The 10,350-nt window shown below is 51.3% G+C and overlaps 1 protein-coding gene across 1 annotated transcript in view; it reads left to right on the forward strand.

Moving 5' to 3' along the window:
* Window positions 1-6,023, forward strand: part of CITED1 (Cbp/p300 interacting transactivator with Glu/Asp rich carboxy-terminal domain 1) — a 6,822-nt gene extending 799 nt beyond the window's left edge. Inside the window, exon 3 of the mRNA XM_025205953.1 lies at window positions 4,012-6,023. Coding sequence (XP_025061738.1) covers window positions 4,012-4,525 — 514 coding nt within the window. The 3' untranslated portion in view covers window positions 4,526-6,023. The remainder of the gene's footprint in view (window positions 1-4,011) is intronic.
* Window positions 6,024-10,350: the final 4,327 nt, after the last annotated feature.

The raw sequence follows: 10,350 nt of genomic DNA on the forward strand, positions 1-10,350 counted from the left end.
TGCAGCGAGGCGGGGGGACCCGAGCCCCGGGCGCTGCGTACGCGGGGCCGGAGCTGCCCTGGCGGAGGCGCACCCCCCGGGGCGTGTGACCGGCCTGTGCTTGGACGCGGCGCCCTGAGCCCTGGCTGCCCTCTCGTGCGGTGCCACGAGCCAGGCTCCTCCATCACCCCGCGCTGGGAGGCCCCAGGTGGCGTCGCCCAGGCTGCCCCGGCAGGGGCTGCACGCCAGGCTGGCACTCCGGCTGGCAGGCCACACTTGGTTGCCGCTCTGTGGCGTTGCACAGACCCCTGCGAGGCCGGAATTGGATGCTGTAGTTGAACCCGCTGCCACTGCAGGAGTCCCGGAGTCAGGGCTGGAGGGAGGTGGCGAATTCCTGAGGGCGCGCTGTGACAGTGAAGTCGGAGCAAGCCTTTGGGGGCTGTTTGCGGCCCCAGAGCCCAAATAGAAACAAATGGGCCAGCGGCTATCTGCTGCACTGCAAACCACCCCCAAGCATGTGCCATATGGCAGCGTCCCTGAAGAAAGCCCCATCTAACGGCTTTTGACACAGCTGCGGCCGCAGCATCTTCTGCTGCCTGCATGGGGCTGTCCTTGCTACTCGCTGGGTGGGACAGACCATGTGTTTTGGAGGCCTGACTCCATATGGGCTGTGTTGTTCTCCCACCTCTGCTTTCTGGAGCACATGCTCTGGGAGGGTTGGGATGACAACCAGGGTTTGCATTTTAAGTGGTGCTGACTGCCAAGCTTCAAAGCTTGGTCCCTGGTTAAAATGAATGAGGGAAGCTCTCCCCTCCTAGTGCTATTGTTTGTCTGAGGACTGTGTTCTGGGGAAGCCTGTGTCTAACTTTAATCACAGTGCAATGGTGTGGACCAGCTATGGCCGAAGTTGCTCAGTTTGAAGAGCTCAGGCTCAACCCTAGACTTTGGCAGGCTTCTTAGGAAAGAGGGGATGGGGGTTGTGCATCTCATTGACTAGAGTAGCATGCGTAACCCATGCTAGCTCAGCAAGCTGTTAGGTTCAGATGGACTGACTGCCCTCTTATAAAAGCAGCTCCACCCATCCATAACTGTTCTGCTTCTGCTGTCTCTATGGTGGGTAAGCCAGTCAGCTGCTGACAGGCAGTCTAGCAACCAGGAAAAGGCAGAATACTAAAGGTGATGCCACTGATCTGCAGGTGTCTTCCCTTGGCCACTTACTTCCAGCTGACCAAACCTACCTGGTGTAGCTCCTGCTAGTGGGGCCAGTGAGCTAGTATTCACCCCTTGGCATCAAGAGCTTCATGTGGTTATCAGTGGCTGCAACGCTGACCTGCACTGCAGCTGTCTGTGCCTAAATTACTGCCAGAAATTTGGAGCACTTGGAGATAGGAGTGAGGGTGGTGCTGTATTTTTGGGATTGGGGGGTGGGGGGAGAGGTGTGGGGTTGCAAGCAGGTGTTGGCACAATGACCTGACCACTTCCCCCATTCCCTTTAGGAAGTGGAGGAAGAGGGTTGAGTCCCAGCTAGATCCTGGTATGTGAGAGGGTAGGTAATACTTAATCATCAGCCCTCTGCTCCCCAGGCAGGGTGTCCTTCCTCTTGACAGCAGAGAGGAAGGAGCCTGAAGTGCCAGTGAGGCTGGATGTTAATTGTGGGTCACTTGGGCTGTGACCTAATAAAAGAAAATGCCAAGCCCTCTGTCTACCTCACTCTCTAGCTGGGTCAAGGTGGCTCTCCCCTGACTGCCCAAAGACAAAGGTTCAGACCTACTTCTCTTCATGGAGCTTTGGTGCCTGCAGTTCTTCCATGTAGTGCCACAACCCTGCAGGCTCCATGCCCTTTGCCTGTGGCCACCTCCTTCCATTGAGAGCAGGGCTTCTTGCATTGAGCATCACACACAACACTGTGTCCTTGCCTGAAAATGCTTGTGATCTAAATAGACTAGGGGTGGGAGGGTGAACTGAGGCAGGAGGAAATGAAATGACTTAGCTAAGATGGCCTGAGATACTGTCCAGTGCTTGGGCTACAAGGGCATAGTGGCTGTGCTGCCATTGGGGTCCTCTGAATTCCTAGTAGAGCCTGTGTAAATGGCCCTTTTCCGCCCAACTGGGTAGTAGTGCACAGCTGGTGTCAACACTGGAATGTGCTACACTGGGCGGGCCATGACCTCTGGGATCACCCCTCGGTATGTCTGGAGCTCCTGTCTGGTGTGGGGGGTTCTGCTATATAACTTGACAGATCCCAAATCTTGGTCCACTCAGCTCAAGGACCCTCTTGCTTAGATACCAGCCTTTGGAAGAGCCTCACAGAACCTGGAGGCAAAATTGAACTAGTCAGCATGGAGCCTCCAGGGAGGGGAGCAGGGGTCCTGTTGGCTTTTGGCTCTGGCTTCATGCAGAGCCAGTTGCTCCAGTACGGAGAGACAGGATGGTGATGTGGGGAGGGTGTTGGCACTTGCTGTAGCTCTGCAGCATGGGTGTTGGAAGCACCTGTTTGCCCGGGAGTGCGGCCCACCCATGCTGCAGTTTCAAGGAGGTGTTTAATGAAGGCAGAATCAGCTGAGAGGTGCCCATTGGCTGTGATCCAGGGTGAGAGCCTTGCTGTCTATCAGTCTGGCTACATCTAACAGGTGCCTTCCAGGATGAGTTTGGCCCCTAGTTCCAGGGGACTCTGGGGTGGACCATCTGACAGCAGCACAGGATGTGTCTCGCCCCCCTTTCTGGGAAAAGCCAACATCCAAGCAGGGATACTGGCAGGTCTCAGACCTTGTGTTGCAGACCAGGGACTATAGTGATTTCTGGCCAGGTGACTGGCTACAGAATCATGCAGCTTGAAATAAGAGCATAGGTGCTTTTCCCTTGACTCCTGGTTCCTGAGCTATTAGGATTTGCCTGGGTCATGTTCTCCAGCCCTTTTGTCTCATCATAATAGGAGAGGATGGGTGGGTGCACGCGCGTGGGGGCCCACTACTGGTGCTGGCTGCTAGCATGATCATGAGAGAAACAGGAGTTGGGCACTCCTTGGGCTGCATGTGCGTGCACCAGTTGGAGTTTTAAGAGCACCAGATAGTGTGGTGGATGGATACACAGGGAGATGGTACTGATCTTGGTCCCATATCCTAGGGAACCTATAGCTGTTATAAAACCAATGCCCTAGACTGGCCCCATTCAGCTCTCTTGCTGTCAAGCTCAGCTAGGACTTCTGTGGCACATAAGCAGCATTTGTGTGGTGCCTGTTGGCTGAGTGGGAGAAGTCTGCTAGTCTCTAGAGAGTTCTGATCTTCCAGGTTGGAGACTTAGTTCCCTTTAGCATTCACCTGTCCCTGAAGCAGGGAATGCAGCAGCTTCCAAGCCACAGATCAAAAGCAGAGGTAGAACTGTTGGCAGAGAAGGGTTGGAGTTTGGTCCCAGGGCTGAGCTGGAAGCCCTCCTTGGATCGAATGTGATCATGCTAGCAGCTGGCATCAGTAGTGTGTACAGGCACAGTCAGGCTTAAGGGGCAAAGCCCAAGATGGCTGTGCCCTGGAAGGGGACTGAGTGGTGCATGTCTGTGCCAACTGGGTGATGATGGTCCTCTTGCAGAGGTCCAGCATGAGGCTGTATGGGCTCAAGCAGAATGCCAGGTGCCCAAGCTTTGGCTGCTCCCCTGCACACGGGAGGAACTGCTTGATGCCACTGAAACATCTTGGTGATAGTGTAGATGCCACGTGGCAGGGCAGTGATCCGAGGGCACACCCACTGGCCTTACCTCAACTGATCCTGGACATGCTCTCCCCATTCCAGGTGCAGTAGTGTCACTGGGCATGGGCAGGAGAGGACACTGGGCAGCAGGCCTAGGCTATCAGCCAGAGCAGGCTGGGCCCAGAGTGATGCTGTGGGATGCAGGCTGCGGTGGGGGTGAATTGGGCATGCTGGGCACTCCTTGGGCTGCTGTCCCTGGCATCCAATAGTAGGGTGCACAAGGACAGATTCAGGGGATTGGATGTATGCTGCTCGATGATGCCATGTTCTAAACTCCTGTTTCTTGTGTAGGACCCATCGGGAAATGAGTTCTCTGGTTTACCCCAGCTTGGGCATGAAGGACCATAAAGCAGTGACCATCCTCCATTACCCTGGGGCAGGCATGAGCGCTAACAAGGTCAGCGGTGGTCCCCATATAGCCAGTGTGGGCATGATGTCTCCCTCTGCAGGTCCACCGCCCTCCAAGCAGTCTGCCTTCACCCTGCAGACAGCCCCTCACCTGCTGGCCAGCATGCAGCTGCAGAAACTCAACAGCCAGTATCATGCCATGGGGGTCTCAGGGCACCCAGTTGAGGTTGGTTCCATCCAGAACTGGGGCTTTGGGGCCCAGCCCCTAGGACAAGGAACACTGGCTCCCCCTGCTGGCACCCACAACCCAGGCATTATTGATTCGGATCCCGTGGATGAGGAGGTACTGATGTCGCTGGTCGTGGAACTGGGTCTGGACCGGGCTGATGAACTCCCAGAGCTGTGGCTTGGCCAGAATGAGTTTGACTTCACTGCAGATTTTCCTTCCAGCTGCTGATGCCAAGCAGACCTTGACAGCAGACACCTCAAGGAAATGACTCTTACTACAGGGATGGTCACCAAGGGCTGGCGCAATGGACTGGGCATGTCAGCCAACCCCTCTGATTCCAAAGGTCTTGCAGCCTGGTTCCTACCACAACTGATTCCCTCTGGGAGGATGCATTCATGCCGTGGCTGAGCTATGCAGAGCAGATGGGCACTTAGAAACTACAGCTTCTCTATGGCTGGTGCTGCTCTGAGCCAGAGTACTGGGCAAGGCAGGCAGTGGAGTGCCTGGAGAGCTCACTTCTTTGGAGAGGGGAAGAATTTCCTACAAGATGGCTGGCTGTTGCTGGAAGTAGACAAAAGCCAATGACCTGCCAGCTGGTGCTCCCTATTCTTGATGCTGGATTGATAGGTGAAAGCAGCAGTATGGAAGCTGGTACTGTAGAAATGGAGGGTCACACATCACATAAGCTTCTGTCTTGCACTGATGAGGCAACCAGGGGAGGGGTCACAGTGTTACCTGAACTGATACTCGTAATGGGAATGACCCCAGAGGCTGTGCTGCTGAGGAGGCGGCAATTGATCTCGCGGTGAACTCTCAGCACACGAATCTGTTGTGCATGGGGGTGAGGAGCCTAGTATGCTTCCTGCAGAAAGCCACAAAGCAGTCTTTCTTTTTTAAATAAAATTTTAAAGAAATGGGGCTGCCTGGGAGCTGGTTCCAGTCTGGTGGGCTGCTTTTGACATGCTTCTCTCTCTAGTACAGCCATGAGGCAGGATCTGCTGGTGCCCCTGTAGGGCTGGATCCTGATCTTGCCCTGGGTGACTCCATAAACTTCAGTGACCTGTTGCTGTGTGAGTGAGACCCACAACTGAGTAGGGAGAGGAGCTAACATGGGGCCTCTCCCCTAAGTTGCATACCGGCAGTGCTGTTTTTGACCCTACACTGCACCTGTTGCATCTTCTCACAGCCCTCTGCAAATTGCTGAGCATGCTACTTTGCGGTGTTTGCTGCAGAGCATGCTGGGATAATCTTGAATAAAAGCCGTAAGGGGGGAAGCTCTTCTGGGGATGTTGCACCCCCTTGAGAGCCAAGGGGGCGGGCAGGAGCAACAGTTGCCATGGCTATGCAAAGCGGCATAAGGGGATCCTCATCCTCGTAAAACACTAAAGAGCTCAACTGCTCACAGGTAAGTGTGGGCCAACCATGAGCACCTCGCTTTGTGGCATATTTCCTAATGTTTCTCTTAACTGCAAAGCTAATTCAAGATTGCCCTTACCTCAGGTTGGGTTCTCTTGTACACACGTACACAGTCTCTGGACTCGTGTGGTGGTGCTCTTAACTGGAGGTGTCTGGCCCAAGGGAGTTACAGGCCACAGCTCCAAGTGAGGCCAGCTGACGGACCCAAAAAAACTTGACTGTCATCTGAGCAGCTTTCCAGTGTGATCCCAGCAGCTCCAGCGTTACTTCACAGTGTGGCAGGTGGATAAAAATCACAATTTTTTTTTTAACTTTAATCAGAGCTTTAAAAATGTAATCATAGGTTTTTATTTTTAAGATGCTTTTTAGAAAAAAATAACTTAGATTAAAACTATATATAGGTTTAAAGTTCAAAGATATCATCATGAAATAGGGATTATAACTTCTAATTATTATACACTATTTGAGACACTATATTCATGTAACTTGTTTAGAAAAGTTTTATCAATAGGTCACAACAGGCCACAGACTATATTAGTGCCCCAATCTTATGGGGTTCCCAGAGGCTCCTCTATAAATTAGTAAAGATTAAAGAAAACCACTCAACCCAATGGGACTTAGTGCTCAGTCTAGAAGATCCCATTAAACATCTCTGTGATGGTTAGTTTCAGTTTTCAAACTATGGATTTGTGTCTCCAGAGAGAACATCCGTTGTTACCAGCAGTATATGGAGATAAGAGATAACAGACCTGATTACCTACCCATCAGCCCTCTTGTCTCTGCAAGTTTGCGTACACAGTCAAGCCCTTATCTCTCTCTAAAAGTGTAGTTTCACAAAGTGAAATTAATAGAGGGTATCAAACAGCAAGAATGCACTTTTTGTAGAAAAGAGTTTTTAAATAAAAAAGAAAGGCAAAACTCTAAAACCCTTGGTTCAGAGATGATACCTTTTATTAAACCAACTAAGAAATTGCAAAAAAAAAAAAAAATCCCTAAACTGATTAAATCATGGTGTCCTGACCAGTGATTTAAATTGTGATTTAAATCATAATTTAATAGATTTTATAGACATTAGGGCTGGAAGGGACCTCAGATGATCATCGAGTCCAACCCCCTGCCCAAGGGGCAGGAAGTCATCTGGGGTCATAGGATCACAGCAAGATAAGCATCCAAATTTCTCTTGAATGCATTGAGTGTAGGTGCTTAAACCACCTCCGGTGGCAGGCTATTCCAGACCCTGGGGGCTCGGACAGTGAAGAAATTCTTCCTTATGTCCAGCCTGAAATGGTCTTGCAGGAGTTTATAACTGTTTGACCTTGTCATCCCTTGGGGTGCTCTGGTGAACAAACATTCCCCCAGATCCTGGTGAACACCCCTGATAAACTTATAGGTGGCCATCAGATGACCCCTGAACCTGCGCTTTTCCAGGCTAAAGAGCCCCATAGCTCTCAGCCTGTCATCGTAAGGTCTGTTTTCCTGACCTCTGATCATGCTCATGGTTCTCCTCTGCACTCTCTCAAGCTTCTCCACATCCCTTTTGAATTGTGGAACCCAAAACTGGATGCAGTACTCCAGCTGCAGCCTCACGAAGGCCGAGTACAACGAGAGAATGATGTTCTGGGATTTGCTTGAGAAGCATCTATGGATGCAAGCCAGCATTTTGCTCACTTTACTAGCTGCAGCATCACATTGAAGGCTCACATTTATCTTGTGGTCAATCATGACCCCCAAGTCCCTTTCATCTGTAGTGCTGGCCAGCGTAGCACTGCTGAGCCTTTTCTTCCCAAGATTTAAATCAAATCCACCCAGCAGCTTGCCTGCTCATGCTCTAACTGGGGGGCCTGGCTAAGTGTAGGTAATATCAGTTAAACCTACAGGGAGGACAGCCCATGCTGGAGCACTTGGCATCCCTTTAAGTGCCCACTATGCTGCCAGCTGGGCAGAAACACAGCAGAAGCTGGACGGGGTATGGCAAGCCTTAGACCCAAACACTGGGAAGTGAGTTCAGTGTTTTGGCTCCACCTGGTGGCTATGACAAAAACCACCATGGACACCCAGCTGCTGCTAACATGGCTAGCCTGTGGCAGGCTGTAGTGCAGTGGCCAGCAACATTTTTGGGCCAAGTGCTAAAAACGCCTGAAATCTCGACTTGCAAGACGTTAGCATGCCAGGAGTGGATGGCCGGGGAGCCGTGAGAGGCCCAATCCTTCTTGTGGCAGCACAGTCCTGGCTCCTTTGCTGTCCGCCCCGAGGTGTGCATGCCAAGCAAAATGACTTTGCGTGCCAAGGGTTACCCACCTCTGCTGTAGCGTATGTGACAATCAGGGCAAAGCTTTGCTATTCTGCTCCCAGGGAAGCCCAGCTTTCTCTGACTCAATTCAGTGGTGCCTAAGGTAGCCATGGTTAAGTCTTGGATGCTGCTCACAAAGTGTCATGCAAGGAAAGTGATTGGACAAGTGTGTTGCAAGTGGCCTGAAGTGCTTACAGTCTGGGATTGTAGACACGTAGGTCAATAAGGGCAACTGCCTGCAGCATGTGTCAGCAAAGCAGCTGTGGATGAGTGTGATGACTGTGGGCCATCCTGAGTTACCATGAGGCCTGTGTGAGATGAGATTTTCAGGCCCAGCCTAATCAGGGGGCACTTGGCACTTGATCCAGTTGTTCTGTTCTGCCTACAGCTGGAGCTGCTATTTGCACTTTAATGAGGCCTAAGAATAACTTGCCCCCTGGATTCCCCTCATACTCCCTAGCCCCTAGGACACTGGGTCTGTATAGGAACTGCCTGGTGGGCTGTGCAGGGTGTAGGGAGGGAAGGATGGGCAGAAAGGGTTGGGATTGGTTAGTTCTTAATATGAGAAGAAAACACAGTTGCTGACTCATGCCACATACAAGTGTTGTTTCTACTGGGAGATTCATTGCTCTCCAGGTGGAAACTATGAGCATACAATTGTTCATTCAGTTTCTCCCAAGGGAAACATGCTCCTTGTAAACTAAGCACTGGGGAGGAAGTCCATTTGGACAAACAGTGTCTCTGTTTTGTTGAGAGAAGGAAAAGGATCCAGTTCCTACACCTCTCCTTTTTCATGGCTCACAGCTAACACTAGCACTGCACTATGCTGCCAGCAAGCTCTTTGCAGGAGCAGCTAAAACTGTGACATGTTGAGAGAAATGTCTGGTGACAGAGGAGGCTGCTCACAAACAGGTCCCACCTCCTTCTGCATCTTCAGGATGAGAATCCTGAAGTGGTTGTGGTGAGTCACACTGCTACTATCGCCCCAGTCCAGCAGCCCCCACCAATGGAGCCTCTTCTGCTGGATCACATTTTCTAGTGTGAGACCCCCTTACTGCCCTACCATTTTCTCCTGCAGAGATGGAGCAGAGAGTGGAAAAGCCCAGGAGGGGACCAGCTGGAGCCTGGAAATTTTGCTGTAGTGCCTTGGGCTTTTCTAGGGGTTACTTGTAGTATTAACAGTTTCCTATTCTTCATTGTGGATAACTTTCCCATTGTGACTTGTAGGGATCTGAAGAGGCCATCTACCAAGGTCAATGGTGGTGTAGTGTCAGGATGGCAACTGTTGAATTGCTTGAACAGTTCATAGATTCATAGATTCATAGATGTTAGGGTTGGAAGGGACCTCAATAGATCATTGAGTCCGACCCCCTGCATAGGCAGGAAAGAGGGCTGGGTTTAGATGACCCCAGCTAGATGCCTATCTAACCTCCTCTTGAAGACCCCCAGGGTAGGTGAGAGCACCACCTCCCTTGGGAGCCCATTCCAGACTTTGGCCACTCGAACTGTGAAGAAGTTCTTCCTAATGTCCAGTCTAAATCTGCTCTCTGTTAGCTTATGGCCATTATTTCTTGTAACCCCCAGGGGCGTAAAGCCTCACGAATTCCCTTCTGTGCCCCCATGATGAACTTATAGGCAGCCACAAGGTCGCCTCTCAACCTTCTCTTGCGGAGGCTGAAGAGGTCCAGGTGCCCTAGTCTCTCCTTATAGGGCTTGGCCTGCAAGCCCTTAACCATACGAGTGGCCCTTCTCTGGACCCTCTCCAGGTTATCCACATCCCTCTTGAAGTGCGGCACCCAAAATTGCACGCAGTACTCCAACTGCGGTCTGACCAGCGCCCGATAGAGGGGAAGTATAACCTTGGGATGCTTAGTAAAACCTTAATGAGGACCTGCACAATCAGTCAGTACTTTGTACCTGAGTTGATGCTTTTTCATCAGTGCTGAACCATGTGGTGTGTTAATCTCTATGGGGTGAGTGTAGCTGCATGGGTTCTGTGCCTGATAGTTTTTATGATATACAGATTCCAGACAATAACTCTTTAGCAGTATTTATTATGCGCTGGGGAGGCAGGATGCCTTGACAGTGATATCTTGGCTGAAGGGGAGGGAGGGGGGGAAGAGATCTTAGGGCCAGAATGGAGGTAGATGTGAATTTTCCCCATACCGCCTGCTTATGGAGCCAAGGGGAATTGATACAGATTAGACCTGTGTTTTCCACTATCATAAGAGCTGTGAATCTTGGAGACTTGTGTTCTGTGCCAAAGAACACATAAGATGTCTGGATTTGCATTGAGTGAACATCCAGGAAACCAAGGAAGGTGTAATCCACCCAAGGGCCTGCTGAA

This window comes from Alligator sinensis, unplaced genomic scaffold, assembly GCF_000455745.1.
Source record: "Alligator sinensis unplaced genomic scaffold, ASM45574v1 scaffold619_1, whole genome shotgun sequence".
Taxonomy (NCBI): domain Eukaryota; kingdom Metazoa; phylum Chordata; order Crocodylia; family Alligatoridae; genus Alligator; species Alligator sinensis.